We start from the raw sequence: 18,907 nt of genomic DNA on the forward strand, positions 1-18,907 counted from the left end.
TAAGGCTTTAAGTAAACTAAACTACATTTAGTAATGACAAAATCCACACCTTCATGCTCTTTGGCTGTTTCATTAGGCTTTTTATCTTCATTCACAGGTGTCAAAAAGTTAAAAATGGCATGCTTGTCAACCGCAACAGTTTCCAGGCCAACTTTGCTGCAGCTGTGAAAAAAAGAAACAGGCAAGGGCATCAGCTGTAAATTCCAGAAGAAAGCAGCAGCTGTAGAAATTACAGTTTACATTCCTGCATCTTGAGTATAGTAAACGAAGACACATTGTGGCTAACACAGGCTTTTTAATGATACTAAGCTTAATGACACTAACATTTTGTTTTGAGACAAGTAGAAAGCCACACGAGTGGTTCTTGAGGCTTAGTTTTTCATCACGAAAAGTGATTAATATGTTAGTTATACATGGGCTTCTTTGTCATAAAGAAAAGATGAACTTCCTTGAAAGTATGTGACATGTCATGATTTGTCTCTCAGATCTTTTTGTTTTTCATGGGCTTCAGTTCTTCATGTAGGTGTGTATATCTGCATTATTAAAACCTGGTTGTGAGCAGAGTATGTGTGTGCGTGTCTTCTTCCTCGTCTTGGTCTGTTGGAACTCACTTCCCAAAATGTGAAGTACACAAATGGAACGCACAAGGCAAACTACTGTGGTAGTCTTTTTGTCCCTTTCTACAATTAAAGACATACAGTTAAAAGAGCTACAAAACATTGCTGTCACCAACCTTGTATAATTCTGACAGCAGATAATTTAAACGTTCATAGTACTCCATAAAAGACCAATTTCTGCCAATAAGGAATGAAAGAAATGCTTGAATGCACCCTCATGCACATGTAAAGCTGGACACGCAAAACTGGTTTAGTACAAGGAATATTTTTGGCATTAGTATAATATGTGCTCACAAATATGTGCCCAACATCTTCGGACTCTATAAACTCATCATTCTTAAGTTCAAAAGTTTGCACACACATGCAAAGAGGGCTTACTTTGGATATGGATTTGGCACATTGAAGCGTCTGCACAGAAGGTCAGTTGGGTGCCATTCAAATTCGTCATGTGTCAGCTTTCCAAACATGCCTAATTGAGCTGCCCTGGTGGCATCTGCAGTTTCTTCCTGCATGAAGCAGCGCAATATGAGTGACAAACATATGGGAAAAGAATGCCAGGCATCACGGCAATAGTACTATGACCACCCAAGAATGCAGTGGCAAATACACTGCTGTCCATCCATGCAAATGGAATTTGTATAAGTGCGCCAGTCAATTAAGTTTGTTCATTGCCATGACACTGCAAGGAAAGCAAGCTACTTTTAATATCAGTGTCCCTCATGAACTACCTTATAGAGCACAGAGGGCAGGTGCAGTGCGGTATGGTGGGGAGAGCTCGTCATTCATTTTTAGTTTGTCACCAAGAATAGACCTCATTGATCTACAGCCTTACTTTACAGAAAGGTGAGAAGGTCAGACATAAAGAACAACCCACTTGCATACTGTATACAAGAGACTTTTGTTAATCTGACAAAAGCTAATTTGATTTTTCAATCAATTCAATCCAGAATGAAAGTCCCGGACGGGAGCCATGCATTTCCATGGGCCAACACATCTATTTTTTTTTCTATGCTGAAATGAGCCCTCACCAGATAATTCAAACTTTTCTGGTCGGCACAAATGTGCCTGATCTAAATGATGACCCCAATAGCTGCAGAATCTTGTTTTGGCAGCACTAGGGTGCAGTGGATCATCTCCTGCCAAAAAATGCTACTTTTGTCTGGCCCTAGGAAAATTTGCAAGCAAAAAATGGCAGCGCACAATTAATGATTACAATATTTACCCGATTCTAATGTATGCCTTTTCTCCCCACAAAAATTGATCCAAAAATTTGTTAGCGGCATGCCGCTCGATACAAGACCAAGACCACCTTCATCCCATCAGAGCCAGTGTCATCACCGTTGCCATCACAAGATGTTGACAGAACAAGTTCTTGTGTAGGGTGGTGACGACGACGCAATGCTTTCAATGTTTGATTATAAAAGTTCATAAGATACATTATTTAACAGGCTAAGCTAGTGGCAACAAAGCCGTGCCACATGTTCTTGGCATTCCGAAGGATTGAATACGTCGTAGGACAAACTAGCAAAGTGGTTAGTCTAGGCATGGGTTACTGTCCCGCTTGTGATTGTTGCAGAGTTGTTAGAGAAATCTGGAATATCAAATGTGTGGATCATATGGAGGGTGACATGTTGTGTTTCTTAGACAGCGATAAAGCCATTTAGCTCTGCATTAATCACTGCCCTTCAATCTGTTCAGAACCTTGCTGCCCAATATATGCTAATTAGTCTTGCTATGTCAGCGTTTCTTCAATGAAAGGCAAGCTTCATCTGCTGACACATAAGTCATGCAGCAAGTGCTTTTGCTTAAACCTTTCACAAAATTTATTACACTAATTTAACACTTAAAAATGAAAAATGATCTTTTCCTCCCCACAGATTACATGTCCTCGTGGATCAATCATAAACTTGAGGTCAAAATTCCATTATGCCGCACTATCACTTGCCATGCCTCTTTTTTGCCAAAAACAAGCAGTGACTGGAACCACCATTCCACCTCCGTCATTGCAACCAAAGACCCTGCTGCCTTCAAAGTTGTGATTAATAATTTATTGTTAGACCACTCCCCTCTCTAATGCTCTCTGGCCCTGAGAGTATGAAAGTAAACAAACAAACAAACAAACAAACAAACAAACAAACAAACAAACAAACAAACAAACAAACAAAGTGCTGTCTGAAAATGATGATGATGGACATTAACTGTAGATAAGTTTACATTTTGAGATGGTGAACGTAATCGATTTTGGCTTTTTCTGATGGCCAGAATTAAAGGCATGCTACATTTTTCTTGTTAAAGAAATTGGGTGAAAATTGTATTTCTACTTTGTTTAGGTGCTCTAGTATAATTTCTGAGTCAGCTCCCTATGTTGAGCCCATAAGAAGTGGGTGCACGTTGGATTTTAGGGCGTTAGATTAGGTAAGTACTGCCAAATGCAGCAACGGTTTGTTTGGGCATTTTTGCTGCCTATTTCTTAACTTAATGTGTAAAAAAAAAAGAAAGAAGAATAAAAACCACTTTTATCAGTAGAGCCAAGGTTGAATTAATGGAAGTCGACTATGTATGATTAAGCCACTTGTGAGGTGCAGGACATGACTCCACTCGTAGATGACCTACCCAAAAAGGGAACAATACTGACCGTGAATGACTAGTAGTACTTGAATGAGCCCCATTACCTAGCTTTTCATCCCAGCTAATGCCTCACCAGTAATCCTGTAATCCTTCACATGGGGCGACAGCAGGGTAAGGTGCGGTTCAAAGAAAAGCAAAGCAACAAAAGTACAAGAAATATGATTTGTCAGAAAGCAATATCATGCAGTCATACTAAAGAAAACATGAGCTTCAGCATAAAAATTCAGCTCTGTTTCGGGATTTTGGATGCAGACTCAGATTCAGCTCTGGCAAGAACTGATTTCGCTAAGCAGCACACTTGAAAAAACCCGCTCACACAAACATGAATGATGAGGACATGCCAATTGCTATGAAAAATTGCACTAATTAAATAGGATGGAATTAAAGTGAACACTGAAATGCTGAAGCCTATATTTCTTCCCTATACCACACCCATGGGGAACCAACCAAATATCCTAGAAGTGTCTAACACAAACAGGATGTGGGCTTAGCCAAGCTTAACTGGGGCTGTACTGAATGCAATGCAAGCAGCAACACTTATGACGAATTCCAGTGGGAGAACAGGAGCACTCAAAAGCACGCTGAAAGTGCTCTTTCCAGGTGCGGCGTGTTTCAGTGGTAGAACAGGAGTGGGAGCACCGTCATCCAGTGGTAGAACAAGAGCAGTTTCGCTGCGCTGAGAGCAGCCGGGAGCAGTCTGCACTGCTCTCGCCTGAAAAGTGGAGTATGAAGAAAGTCAGGTGATTCAAGCCGTCATATCCTCCTCATTTGTATTTATTTTGCTTCAGCCAGCGAGCGTGGTGGCAATGGCGGCAGCCAAGCGTAGTCGCTGTTTTGGCCCCAGTGACTTTGACGTCGTTAATATGAACGAGCTTCGCAATGATTCAGCGACAAATACTGGCATTTCTAGACAACCTTGCTTCTCGTTGGATTCGTGGAGGACAGCAGCAGCAAAGCGTCTTTGCCTTGCTGAAGTGCTTGAGATGCTCGACAGTGACCGCAGCGAAAGCTACTGTCACCAGATGCGTCGGAGGATGCGTTGGCATTGCACAAATGTATGTTATACACGGCCGCCAACCGGTAAACACCCAACAACCACAACACGGTTACACGTGTTTTGCCACTCTCCCACAGAGATTGCTGGGACATCGATTGCTTGTGTCACATGGTACACTTCTCCTCACACGTCCCGTTCCAACCTGCTCTCCGAATGTACGCCACATTGCAGTGGCGGGTCGAGTGTTCCGGCTCTCACTGCATTGCCACCCGACTCCGCACTGCGCCGTGCTCTACTCCTGTCCTCTCAATGGAATTCGCCATTAGTCCTAGAATGAAGCTGAAAACATTGTCATGAAACTTGCAACAGCGAAATTTGAAGACTTTGCTATCTGAAAGAGAAAGCTGTCAGCCACCTGAATGCAGCATAAAGCTGTAATGAAGACCCGTAGAGATTTCTAGAAAAAGAGAGAGAGAGAGGGATAGATGATTGATAGATAGACAAACCTTTACCTACCTCCACTCTGAAAACTGGATACGGAGCTAGCGAAACAGGGGAAAAGAAAATAAGGAAAAAAGGATGACAACAAACCAACATACCACTTTATCAACGGGCACATCAATGGTGTCATCATCCTTGAGTGTTCTGGTGGAGATGAACCGAGATCCCAGGCCCTGGCTTGGCTGGCAGATCATAGCTGCCCTTTGGAACTCTTTGCGTTCTCTTTCCTTTTCCCACTCTGTCATGCTAACTGGTTGCATGGCTGAAAATACTTCTACAGGAAAATGTGCAAATATGAGTATGTCACCATTAACCTGTGAAATAGTTTTTGTGAGGCAACAGCTACGTACCGTACTTACTCGATTCCAATGTGCTTTCAATTGTAACACACACCAAATTTTTAATGACCAGAAATAAAAAATAGGATGCCCTAGATTATAACACGCACCCCAATTTTGAGACTTCAAAAAATTAAAAAATGCAATAACCTTGATTGTTCTCGCACCAACTCATAATAACAGGGAAAATAGTGATTTCTTATCAATTGGAAAAAAAAGAACTTTATTGTATTCGAGTCACAATGTCTGTTTTTTCAAGGTTGGCCACAAGGTTAATCAAGGTACTGCATGGGTTTGTCTGATGCAGCACATTTTTAGACTATGCCACGGTCCCAATTACTTGGCTTTTGCAGATGGTTTACTGTTGCCAAAACTGTCATGTGCTCAGGCTAGATGGTCAGCTAAGTACTTGCATGAATTACCTGGCCATGCCACTATAAATGCTGTCAAATTAACATATTCGACAGGTTAGGCATGGAGCATATTTAGTTTGTGCACAGCGAGAGTACTACTGCTGTGGAAAGCATGCAGGAGGCTGCACTGACATTAAAGAAATTATGTATAATTTCGTATTTATTTATAAAAATGCTGGTTAATTATACATTACAATCTATTTAAGGAGAATACAAGTGTTGCTGGAGGCTTTTTCTGGCAGTTTATAAGAACATACAGTTGGCTACATCTGCACAAAAGGCATTCATTGCTTTTTAAACTTGGTGCATATTAGCTGGGACATTCTGGATATACTGGCTGCCACAACTAAACATTAACAATAAAGAAATAATAGAGGGCTCGAAACAAATGAAACTAACTTATTCACAAATAACATTTGTGCAAGTCATGAATGTATTTTTCATTGTGCTTCAGTAATTATTTAACAAACAATTTATTTTTTAATACACAGAAATAATCACCATGGTGTGAATACAAAAGCTGTAGAGGATGCCAAGAGCAGTGGTACCATAATTTTTTGAAGCATGTTGCTAAAGTGAGTCATAAAGGTTGCTAAATTATTGGCGAATTTTGCTGCAAGGCCACTAAAATTGCTGCTAACCCTTTTGAGTAAACCTTACATGGGAAGAAAGGGTGAGAAAAGGAATTCAATGAGCTGGCAAGAGACCGCAGTGACATAATGCTAATAAAAGACAGAAATCAAGATGCCATCTGCCCCACGAAACTGCAGATGTGTACACTTTCACTCTCTAGAAAGACCAGCACAACCACAAGCTGGTCTTTCCCAAAAAGCTTTGCAATGAAAATAAGTTAACACTTACCAAGTCTGTTAGAGTTCAAGAGGGTCAAATACTGCTCAAATCGCCTTTGCTTTGCCTCGTCCCGTGCAAATGGCTTCATGGGTTTTCCTGGCTCAGAGACAGGAGTAGGTGAGGGTGTGTCAGAAGACGATGCTGTTTGAGAAACAGGCGGAAGTGGCTGAGCTTTGCTGGAATTGACAGTTTCTTTCACAATCTCAGTGCTGCCAGTTTTCTTGATGCCTTCAAGTCTTTCCCTGTCAGCTGGCGATATGAGGTCAAAGACAGATCCTGGAAAGGATGGTACTACTATAAAGACAGAATGCTGCATGCCTATTGTATTATAGTTCATACAACACAAAGGGGGAGAAATATTACAAGGCACCAATAATATTTCACAGTACACATGCTCACAGAACTAAAGATGCAATGAAAGTAACATACAAACACATTTACCAAACTACCATCAAGAATGCCTGTAAAATATGTAGACTAATAAGATAAAGCCACTAAAAATTCTTGTTCATAAACACAAGTTCTGTGAGACAAAGGTGAACTTACAAATAACTCAACGTAAAGCAATTTTGCTGAATGCTCCTGAGATGTTGCAGGAACAATTTGTTTCACTACCTGAATGCTCAGTTTTCTTGTCCTTGCAAAGGTTACTTTTGGGTTCTTCAAAGCGTCTTCGTTCTTTCCTAGGTGCCTTGTGGATAGGTTCAAAATCTGCAGGAATTTCTGGTGGTGGGTAGAACTTCATCACTATTGGTGGCTCTTTAGCGAGGTGAAAGCCTTCCAGCATCTTAGTCAGTTGATGCACAGGCTTGCTCCTTCTCCCTGAAAGAAACAGTCAAATATGTTGGCCAATGTGCAGTATTCACTCAACTACAGATATTCACATAAACCATAAGCAATAAAAGCGAGACACAGGGCCAACAGAAATCTTAAAGGGCCCCTCACCAGGTCTGGCCATTTTGAGTTGACAAGCGTAGAGCATACAATGCGCACTAACAATCGTGTTTGCAAAGAATTACATCGCTACGTGCCACGGAAGTGCTTGAAATTTCAATCCGAACATCGTTTTTCCTTTCCCTCGCTGCGACCACGCTCCAAGCCAGATGGTGACGTACTCGTGTCCCTGCGCCTACGTACTCGTGTCCGCATTGTGACGTCGCTCGTGGTGACATGTGACTTCGAGAATTATTCAAGGCAACATCTGTTATTTGTGTGATCTGTTGCTTGAATTGATGAACCGAAGTTAAGAGAAATAATAAAACACACGAAGGGAATGTCTGCGTGTTTTTTGTTTTACTCTGCACTGAAGCAAGAGAGATATACTTTCGTTTCATCTGCTTGTTCCCACGGTCTTGCAGTCATGTGTGTAGGTACCAAAACTATGCCATTTTCTACTGCGTTCCAACGTGTGATCACGCTCAACGATCCGCTTGTTCTGCCTCAGTATTCGTATAGCACTGAATTATACCACTAGTCATGTGTCCTTGTGCACAGCGTGCAAAATCGTGCACTGCGCGAAACCATACAATCAGAACAGCTCGCATGCGACGCAGTCAGCGAAGGTGCGTAGCGCCAGGGGGGGGGGCACGAGGAGAAAAAGAAATGAAGGCAGGGCCTGTGACATATGCGTCACGCGATCCTCGAAGTTCGGTGTGGAACAACGCAGAGAAGGAATTTCACTTTCGGAGGCTAGAAGGGGCGAGTGGATAGAGTCTTGCTTGGCAGTGGAGCTCACCTTCTGAAATCATGGGTTTGCAGCAGAATGCTCCCTAGAGGACACGTAACAGCTTCCAGCGTATAACCAAAATTTGCTTTGGGGCCTGGTAAGGGGCCTTTTAAAGTATGAGAATAGGAATGATACACCATAGCCAAAAACAATTGCACAACAACCTCTGCTAAGCTCTAAATTGTGTCACTATGTACTTGCTGAAACCAGCACAGGAACATATCAACTGAACATATGCAATGTGGTACCATGAAACTCTACTGAACTGTTGCTGTATTGTGGGCTGTTTCTTTCTCACAGACAAGAGGAGTTGGGACCAGTTTATATGGGTAGAACTGGGCAGTGCAGCGTCAAAAAGCAATAACTGCTGCAAACAGTGATTGTCTCCAGTAACACATTGGCTGCAATGCGTTGGCCAAGTTTGCAAGGCTTAACACAGCTTATGATGCAACACTTCAGCCTTGACATTGTATAATGAGGCTTTTATATGCACAACACAATAAAATAAGTGAAAATACACAGCAGTCCAGTACTGCTAATAGGGTAAACCAGGGTGTCTACCAAGTTGTCATCTCTAATTTCTCTGAGTTTTCCTGGTTTTCCCTGGCTGCCTTTGCAATATTTTCTGAGTGACACAGAACTTTGTTTTATGTCAAGGTGGGCTGACACCACGTTGCCCAACACTTTCACTCTCTAGAAAGCATGTTAAAAAATAAAAAATACAACTTAATCCAGTTTGAATATTAAGAAGCAGTGTTTATCTTATTCAAAAAGAAAACAGAATGGAGGGGTTAGTAAAATGCACAGCGAATAAAATATCTCAGAAAAAAAAATGGTAAAACCCATTGTAAATCGAGTCTAACATTCTCAAATACGAATAAAATGAATAGGCATACAGAAATCAATATTTTTGAACACGAGCTATTTATAACTAATAGCAAGCTCATTGGCATAAGGCCAAACTTTGTCAAAAGTGAGATTCTTTCTCAGTAGCTGGTAAGTCAACCTCAACTGTCCTGACATGTGCTGAAGCAATACAGCAAGGTGGGCGAGTTGGTTAGGATTCATCATACTTTTGGCAACAATGCAAAGAGACATGCAGAAAAGGAAGGAACACAACAACACGGGCGCCCGTGTTGTGTTTCTTCCTTTTCTCCGTATCCCTTTGCGCTGTTACCAAGATAACGATTGATATGCCCTGACATACTCTCAGCCCGCGCACAATGCCTCAGTGTTGCGTTTCACTGCTTTAAACAGTTTATTTTAGTTTGAATAGAGGGACACCTGCGTCTTGGCTTCAGCCAACACTTTGTTTTTTCAACTCAAGGTCCTTCAAAGAAGCGGCGGCACGCTTCCCTTTCCGTTCATTCTTCAATGTGTAGGTCCTTCCTGTTCACGTCCTCCTTGCGCTGCACGTTCGCCCCACGGACCATTTGAAGCATCCACTTGGACTGCCTAGGGGCCGCGAAGACGTCCGAAAAATCGGGCAGTTCTAAAAAATGAATGCATGATTTTCACTGCCCTTAAGAGCTCAAGTCGCCACGGGCACATCCGAAACACCTCCGAAGGCCTGCCAGTAGACTTATTAGGTATATCGGTGCTCGTACTGTGACAGGAGATGGCGGGTGCACGCGTGTATAATTAAGGGATAATACTATGTGCCGTGACAATTGCCCCTTCCCACGCTTATGCTTCACCGCAATACTTTTGCGTATGCTTCATCGCGTAACATTTCTGTATTGAGGCGAAGCTGACTTTCGCGAACCGGCTCACACAACGCACCATGCTTTCCGAGCTTCGAAGCCAATCGCGAGGACCACGAAGGCGGAATCGGTGCCATTGCTAACAGCGGCGAATTCTATAATGAAAAAACAGGGCACAGAACGGCAAGAAGCTTAATAGCGAACGTCAAAGCTGCTAAACCTAGCGTTGCGGCGTTTGTGGCTGCGGCTGCCAGCAGATCTGCGTGCGAGAACGCCGGTTCGAGGCGGCGAGGTAATGAAGATGGCGGCGGTGGTGGCTTTGGTTAATGCCATTTCGGACCTTCGGTCACGGCAAGAAGTTCGGAAAATCGGACGGCGAAGGGTTCTTGCGTCCGAAATTTTAGACGTTCTACACATTCACTCTATGGGATACGTGGCAGTGCCGCGAAGCCGTCCGAATTATCGAGCGTCCGGAAAGTCAGTCGTTGACTGTACACTGGCAACTCCTCCAGCCGACGACACGGCGTCAAAGACAATTCGTTACGATTCATTTGTGTGACTCGAGCCCCCTTCCCCCAGCATTACCGCCACTTTCGCTCCCTTTCAACAAAATTCAAGCTAATTTTCCCTGGCAGAAGCACCAATTCCCTGAGTTTCCCTGAGTATTTTCAGACTATTCAAAATCCCTGAGAATTCCCGGTTTTCCCGGTTGGTAGACAACCTGGGTAAACGCGCACCAGATTGGACGCCCACCTTACAAGTCACATTCTTTCAAATGCAGCGGCTTCATTACAAATTTTTAGCAAATGTAGTTTCCTGCATCTAGTGTTCCTAATGCCATGTGTCTTAACACATGAAAGTTTCCTGATGTGCCATGTAGCAGCAGCAGCAGCAGCCATAAATGACCATTGAAAATTCCACAGCCAGTGAATTCAATGGACACTGACATTGCCCTTGTGACAAGGCTATAAGTAGCGCCTCACACAGCCATGGTCATGACAGAATATGCACACCGGCAACATCACCTATATTATATTGCACTGCCATGTCAAAGTACGCACTGATCCCTTGTAGATAAAGTGAAGCAGAAGTGCTTCCAGTCTGCTCAGCTTCTTGGCCATGCAGGGCTGTTGTGGTGGACTCCACAAAGAGGCAAAATGGTTCAGGACAGCCTTTCTTAATGGCTGCTGGATATACTGAGGCATTTTCTGTGTTTTCAATTCAAATTTACTATTTCACATAATGATTACCATTCTGACAATTATGAAATGGAAAAGGAGGTCCCAAAGTCAACAACTGAGTTATTGGGACCGGTTCACTTGGATGTCAATGCATGGCACACAAGACAGCTACCCATCCAGGTTTTCGATGAGCTGAGCCAAATGCACATGCCAAAACAATTTTGCATATGTTAAGTTTAGTGACTTTTTTTCTTTCCTACAGGGGCCATATTTTGTAAACACCAATTTCATTTTTTTAATTTTTTGTTCCTTATTATTTGTCATGCCAAGTGGCCAATCCAGAAGCTAACGGTGGCATGCTGACATCTAAGCCAATAAAAGGGGTGAAAAGAATGGAATATGCAATGAATTATTATAAAATAAATTTCAGATCTTCGAACATATGTGACAGACAGTGCAGTTTCGTCACTTTATGTTGATAGCTAAAAGACGTGAGCATTACTTGCATGACAAGCCACAATGCTCATAGAGCCTAATTACTAAGTTTCATAAATTCACTTTCCAACTTTTCCCTTTGAGCACATGTTACAATCGCAGAAATGAAGCTAGATAATAAGAAAGTCCTTGAAGGAATCCTGAGACTAGCATTAGTTTTGAGATATGTGGCCTCAAAAATCTGCTAAAGTATGCACTGGTGTTCCAGTTAGTATCATCCGGCAGAGTGTGAGAGAGACTTCTTTCTCCCTGTCCTTCTCTCTCCCTCCTTCTCCACACTGCTGAGTTCTTTGTTCTTGCTGCACGCTACACTGTTATGGTGAAGCCAGCAGACTTCCCACTTGCCTTTCAACAAAACTTTTTCTCTTTCTTTACGGAAACCATTAAAGAAGTACTGTCATGACATTTTCAATCTGCCATTTTTTCTTTGCATTAAATGAACATCCACAGAGATGCTATCCCAGTAACAGTTCATGAGTTTTCTTTTAGGAGTGACGCCATCAGATATTCTTTTCTTTGTCTAATTTATAGAAGAGTGAAATGAGTCATTTGCCTGACCTTGTTAGTATCGAAAGTAATGGTGATTTTTATTGTGCTTTCTGTTTGTGATACTCCCTGTACATACTCCCTGCTGTGATGCCTGCAAAGGTGAAACAGGTAAATAATAAATAAATAAATAAATAAATAAATAAATAAATAAATAAAACCCTAGAAAAAAATACTGAAAAGCATCGGAGTGCATTAAAGGGCCCCTCACCAGGTCTGGCCATTTTGAGATGACAAGCGCCGTGCATACAATGCACACTAATGTTCCTGTCTGCTAAGTATTACATCGCTATGTGCTGTGCAAAGAGCTGAAATTTCAAATTAAACGCCATTTTCCCTTCTCCTCACGGGCGCTGCACTCCCAGCCGGAGTGTCAACGTTTATCGCACAAGTGCGTCTATGTACATTGCACTGCTGTGACGTCGCTTGTAGTGTCACGTGACTTCGAGAATTATTCAAGGCACTATCTGTTATTTGCATAATCTGTTGCTTCAATAAACTAATTGAAGGTTACAGAAGCAATAAAACAAACAAACCAAATGCTTGCATGTTCTTGTTTTACTTCACACAGCAGCAAGAGAGATGTACTTTCATTTTGTCTGCTTGTTCCCGCATCGTGTAGTCGTGAACGCAGACAACGAAAGTATGTCATTTTCTACCGTGTTCCAGCGCACGATCATGCTCTGCGAACCACTTGTGTCTGCCTCAGTATTTGCGTAGCACTGACTTATACAGTAAAAGGTCGTTAATTCGACACCTTTTAATTCGGAAAATTCGGACGGCTCTATTGGTCCCGGCCAAAGTGCACATTAGTCTATGGGACCAAACCTTCATTATTTCGTCAGAATTTGGCTCCATGCTGCTTAATTCGGACAAATGACTATGGCTGCCACTACACGAAAGTATGGTAAAGCAGCGCTGGCACCACTGGAGTGAAACCGAAACCTGAGAGGCATTGCCATCGTCATCAATTAGTGGGGGTGATCGCAGCATCACCAAACGTTGGTGTCTTCTTTCTTCGCTCCACTGCGCCTTCGACGCCATTTTCCCTTGTGTTGCCAAGTCGGCATCATCTCTTCTTGAGGAGTTTTCTTTTTTTGTTGTGACTGCGTTTTGCATGTCACCACCATCGTGCGCTACAGTGATGGCAATGCCGGCAAAGCGGCAGAAGTACGAGGCGAAGAAGTTGGCAACTAAGGTGGAAATCTTGTAGGGTTTGAAGAACGGTGAATCGCGACAGCACGTTATGACCAAGTACAACGTGAAGCATAGCACGTTGGGAACGTACGTGAAAAATGAACCACAGATTCTTCAAGCCTTCGAAAGTGAGAAGTTTTATGCATCAAGAAAACGGTTATGAACCGCAGCTCCTCCTCAGCTCGAAGAAGCTTTGCTCCAGTGGGTTATTGACTGTCGCAACGCGCATCTGCCTTTGAGCGGACCTCTCATCATGGCACAAGGTGAGAAGTACGCTGCAGTGATGAACATAGAATCATTCAGAGCTTCACAAGGGTGGTTCGCAAGGTTTCGGGAGAAACATGAACTTGTCTTCAGAAGTGTGTGCGGCGAAAAGGCCAGCGCTGACGAAAGCGTGACCCCACAGTGGAAAAATGTGAAGCTGCTTGAGCACATCGCCGCATATGAACCAAATTACGCGTTCAATGGAAACGAAACAGCTCTATTTTTCAGAGCTCAGCCCGACAAGACGGTGACTTTCAAAGGGGACCCGTGCATTGGTGGAAAGAAGTGCAAGCAAAGGATAACTGTGCTTCTTGCCACCAATATGACTGGCATGGAGTGCTTGCCACTTGTTGTCATCGGGAAGGCCCATAAGCCACGTTGTTTTAAAAACATCAAAAGCCTTCCTGTCGAGTACAGAGCGAACAGGAAGGCTTGGATGACCTTGGACATTTTTTTAGGCTGGCTGCGGCAGTTAGACCGGCACTTCACATCTAAGGATTGCAAGATAATTAAAGTTGTTGACAACTGCAGTGCACATAACTGTACAGTCGAACTGAAGAGCGTCAAGGTAGTTTTTTTGCCGCCCAACACTACATGTGCCTTTTAGCCGATGGACCAGGGTATCATTCACTACGTGAAGTTGAAGTACCGAAAGCACCTTCTACAGCGAATGATCTTATGCTAAGAAGTTGGTAAGCTGAATGAAGTGGACTTACTCGGCGCAGTGCAACATCATCACCCACTAGTGGAAAAATACACCTCCACAAGTTATCGCCAACTGTTTTCGGCACAGTGGTTTTGTGAGGCCTGAGCATGCGGCAGTAGCCGACGAGGTGTCAGCCGTGTCCACCGATGATGACTGCCCAAACTTCGATGCTATCCTTCCCACAGATGTGACCCTTCAGGACTACATCGCGATTGATGATTGTGTCACCACGACTGGTTTCCTGACCGATGAAGAAATTATTAATGATGTCACGGGCGCCCGGGAAGACCATGATTCAGACGAAGAGTCATGCGAGGAGGTGCAGCAGCGACCTCATCACACTTCACGAGAAGTCACGGAGGTGCTTTTGATATTGAAGGACATTTGCCTGAGCACTTCCGACAGTTTGCAGGCTGTTGGCCACTTGGAAGAGTTAAGAAAAATTGTCATGTCAGCCGGAATCTGCACGAAAAAGCAGACGACTATTGCAAAATACTTCAGTAAATAAAGGTATGCTTCTCCAACTTGATTTTAATGATGTTTTTCCTATTCATTTGTTAATTTGGCATTCGGATAATTCGGACATTTTTCCCGGTCTCACGAGATCTGAATTAACTAGCTTTTACTGTACCACTAGTCACGTGTTCTTGTGCACAGCGCACAATATCGTGCGCTGCGTGAACCGAGACAATCGCAACAGCTCACACGTGACACCGTCAGCAGAAGTGCGCCACGCAGCAAAAAAGTGAGGAGAAAAAAATGAAGGCAGGGCCCGTGACATATGCGTCACGCGATCTTCAAGCTCCAGTACGGGAAAATGCAGGGAAAGAATTTCGCTCGCAGAGGCTGGATGGGGCAACTGGAGAGAGCGTCTCTCTTGGCAGTGGCCCTCGCTTCCTGAAATCATAGGTTCCCGGCAATGAAATATTTCCATCTTGGCTATTAATGAACCAATTTGAAAAGTGTTTGTGGCAGAACACTCCCTACAGGACACGTAACAAAATCCAGCGTATAACGGAAATTTCCTATGTGGCCTGTTGAGGGGCCCTTTAAATAATTTACTATAACACATTTCTAAGAACGAGTTCCAGTATCCAGGAGGTGGATGCATAATGATGTCATGGTACCTTGTCTCACTCTGTTCCTGCAATTGCTGTGGCTGCCATAAGCAAGTGCAGCCACAAGAGCTATGCGCTGCACTCAGGTTATTTTTTTTTAATGAGCAATGTAATCATACCTAGCCTTATTGCTACATGATGTCAGCAAATTTTGCTCTGTGTCATGATGTCATGATAATGTCAATGGTGCCATGTCTGGAAATTTGAGAACAAATTATGTATCAATATATATAGTGCTTCCCCAACCTTCATACCTGTTAAGTGCCGTCCTTTTACATGTGAACAGTATGTGGCAGCATTTTGACAATTTTGAAATAATGCGTCAGTACTTCTCTGGAGCCCCAGTGCATTTTGTAACCTATTGCAAAACTGTTTAGTCTCAGAATTTCCACTAAGCATATATGACTTCACTACAGCCTGGCTCCAAAGCTACTATTGTAACATGCGCCTAAGGTGAACAATTTATCAGCTATTTAGAGTAAATGTGGTAATTAGCTATCTGAACACTGTAATTTGCAGAGCAAGTAATGCTTGCCTATTTATGCAAAGCATCTTAAGAGGCTGAACTGTGCTATAGTAGGCTGAGGCCAATTATTGAGGGGGGTGGAAGAAAAAAAACACCCCCTCTCTTTCTCTCTCTCTCACACACATGGTGTGTATACTATAAAGCGAATGCGAAAACACAGTGCTTGTACCCACTTGCTTGTTCCTGTACGTTACTGCATTTAACATTCTTAAGTATGTCTTACCAACAAGTCCGAACGTCAATGCTCATAGCAAGAGGATGTGCTAGTACTTGTGACAATTCTCCTTTTCAATGGCTTTATGGGCTGACATTTAAAAAAAGAAATATGTACTGGTGTTCCAGTTAGTATCACCTGCAGTGTGCTCTACAAAACACGAAGGGATCTCAATAACTTTTGTGGTCTGGGCTGAGGAATTTGAAGCTTGACTTCTCCAAATGTGACATCATTAGGTTTATGAATAAGGAACAGCCTCTGGTTACCAACTATCACATGGATTGTTTGCTTCTGTCTGTCGGAACAGAATGCAAATATTTAGTAGTAGTTCTCGCTAACACTTTGTCTTCTAATACTCATGCGGTGCAGTTAACAGTAAAAGCTAGTCAAGTACTAAACTCTCTGCAAAAAAACTTCCGAAATACACCTATAGTAATGAAGAAAACATTAAATGTCAAACGTCCATCCAATCCTAGAATATGCTTGCACTGCTTACTACCTTGCTATAAGCCAAATATAGATGAATTAGAACATGTTCAGGAACATGTAGCCCATTTTGCATGCAGCGTCCATGACTCCACAAAAAAGATGCAGTGATATTATGAGAAAGCTGGGGTGGGCTTTACTACAGGAAAAATGTAAGTGCTTCAGGCTGCGACTTGTTTTTTTCGCCATCTTTCAAGAACCAACAGGGTTCAACAAAAAACAAGTCTGTGAGGGAACGCAGCTGCCCCCCCCCCCCCCCCCCAAATTACCGTAGCTTGACAGTCTGAGCCATAAAAATGCTCTTAATTGTAAATGTTTTCCTAAAACAATACATGAATGGAACCGCTTCCCAGAGGAGATTGTTACTGCACCGACTTTGCCATTTCCTCGGCTCTTGCAGCAGTTCTTATTCAAACACTCACAAAACTGTTTTTCATTGTTATTCCAGTTATTAACTGTATTTCCTCTGTGTATAACTCAATACCATTGTTGGCATTCTCTTTCTTTCTTTTTTCCTGTTCTGAAATGTGATCTAAATGCGTGATGCGTTGCTCTTGCATTCTACAGTGCTTCTAACAATGTTATTAAATGTGACACATTTGTATGATGTGGTATGGCCTGTAGGAAATTATAACTTGTACTTTGCGTGATTACTCCCCCTACAATAATGCCCTGAATGGGTGCTGCAGGGTATCCGTGAACATAAATAAATAAATAAATAAATAAATAAATAAATAAATAAATAGATGGCTAAAGAAAGCTCAGCAAGAAGCTAAGGATTGTGTGATAAGCACCAGAAAGGAATATGATTTGCAAATGGTTAAGCAATAGAAAGGTAACACTAAGGACTAGGGATCAAACATGGGTAGGTAATGTCCCAGTTGTGATTATTAAGAACAGATCGAGTTGGATAGGTCATGTAATACGCAGCACTCATAGTCAGCAGCCTATTATAACACAGAGAATGTGTGTTAACAAAGGGTAAGAGTAATCAATATCAGCAGAGGATTGGATGAACTGATGACATTACAAAGGAATGGGGCAGGCTTGGTTGGTGGTGGGCAATGCCAGTTAGTGGTCTCTGGAAGAGGCCTTTATCCTGCACCGATGATGAAAAAAAAAGCACTTTCTTGGTTACTTAGATTGGCTCAGAAAAAACACATGCCCTATGAGATCCTTAACACTCTGCTTGGAATGCTAGGTTGCAGTTTGAAAGTGGCCAGACTAGTCACTAAACACATAAGAGACATTACAATTCATTCCTATCCATGCATGCTTCAGATTTTGTTAGTATCAGCACATACACAAAATGCTATCCAAAAGAAAGCCAGTGAGCTTAGATTCATACCGTCAATGGCAGGAAGCACTTTGCGAGGCTTGTCCTCAGGTTCGTCAGTTACCTCAAAACTGTACTGGGACATATCTTCACGAGCGTAAATATCGCTGTCATCCTCTTCAAAAGCGCCAACACCGAATGCCTGAAAAGCCAGCATAAAGCATTAAAGAAGCTCACTTTTTCTATTACAGCGAAGCTGTATATGTCTACCCTCCCATAAATTTTTCAATGCCCATGTGTCAAAACTCCCACGCCTTCTTTGAGGAGGCAAAGCACACCAGTAAGCCACGTGCTGACACCTGGCGTAGAAAAAGGAAAGCTAAGAAACCACCCAATATTACATAATGCTGCCCTCTATTAGGAGGCGGAACAAACCAGCAAGGCATGTGCTGACATCTGGCGTAGTAAGATGAAAGCTAGGAAACGGGTGGCGAGTAGTAGCAAAGATCGTGCCCGGGAGGCTGCCCGTAAGTGACGGGCTTAACGGGAAGACGGGTGCCATAAAGCGGAGAATGCGGCGAAGTGGCGCAGGTACCACACCAGTAAATTGCACGAGCACAAGGGTGTGTATGCAAAGTTTCAGAGGGACTTTCTGGACAGACATTTCAGATTCAGTTGTGTGGTGTGCGACAGAATGTTATTCAAGAAAGATTTGATGTCACGTGATTGTTAACGTTTGAAACGTTGCGAAGTGCGAACGTAATGCAGTTTTGACAGCTACCCCAGATCTTGACTTAGCCAACTGCTAGGTTTGGCTGCACCGAGGGAGTGCTAATGGCCGTAGCATACATCGATTATTTGGCGTGACAGGTGGTTGCTAACAAGCCATCTGCTGCATTTCCACGCCTGTGCTAAGAACCAAACAGACAGTTAGTATGTTGCGTGCACTAGTATGGGCAGGCCACGCGTAGTGCATACTGCTGAAGAACACACTGCTCACAAGGCCCAACTTCGGGACCGCAGATGCGAGAATGAGTGAGAGCTGCGGGCGGCACGAACCAGCAAGGAGCGTGCCGAGGAGGCTGCCCATAAGTGACGGGCTCGAGCAGAAAGTCCCCCAGAT

The 18,907-nt window shown here is 43.0% G+C and overlaps 1 protein-coding gene across 1 annotated transcript in view; it reads right to left on the reverse strand.

Annotated features, from left to right (window-relative positions):
• Window positions 1-18,907, reverse strand: part of LOC135896919 (G patch domain-containing protein 1) — a 74,637-nt gene that overhangs the window by 23,011 nt on the left and 32,719 nt on the right. The window contains exons 6-11 of the mRNA XM_065425430.2: window positions 17,857-17,986; window positions 6,962-7,168; window positions 6,356-6,622; window positions 4,842-5,017; window positions 996-1,123; window positions 50-162 (exon numbers count right to left, since the gene is read on the reverse strand). Of these exons, the coding sequence (XP_065281502.1) occupies window positions 50-162; window positions 996-1,123; window positions 4,842-5,017; window positions 6,356-6,622; window positions 6,962-7,168; window positions 17,857-17,986 (1,021 nt within the window). The remainder of the gene's footprint in view (window positions 1-49; window positions 163-995; window positions 1,124-4,841; window positions 5,018-6,355; window positions 6,623-6,961; window positions 7,169-17,856; window positions 17,987-18,907) is intronic.

Source organism: Dermacentor albipictus, chromosome 1 (genome assembly GCF_038994185.2).
Source record: "Dermacentor albipictus isolate Rhodes 1998 colony chromosome 1, USDA_Dalb.pri_finalv2, whole genome shotgun sequence".
Taxonomy (NCBI): Eukaryota; Metazoa; Arthropoda; class Arachnida; order Ixodida; family Ixodidae; genus Dermacentor; species Dermacentor albipictus.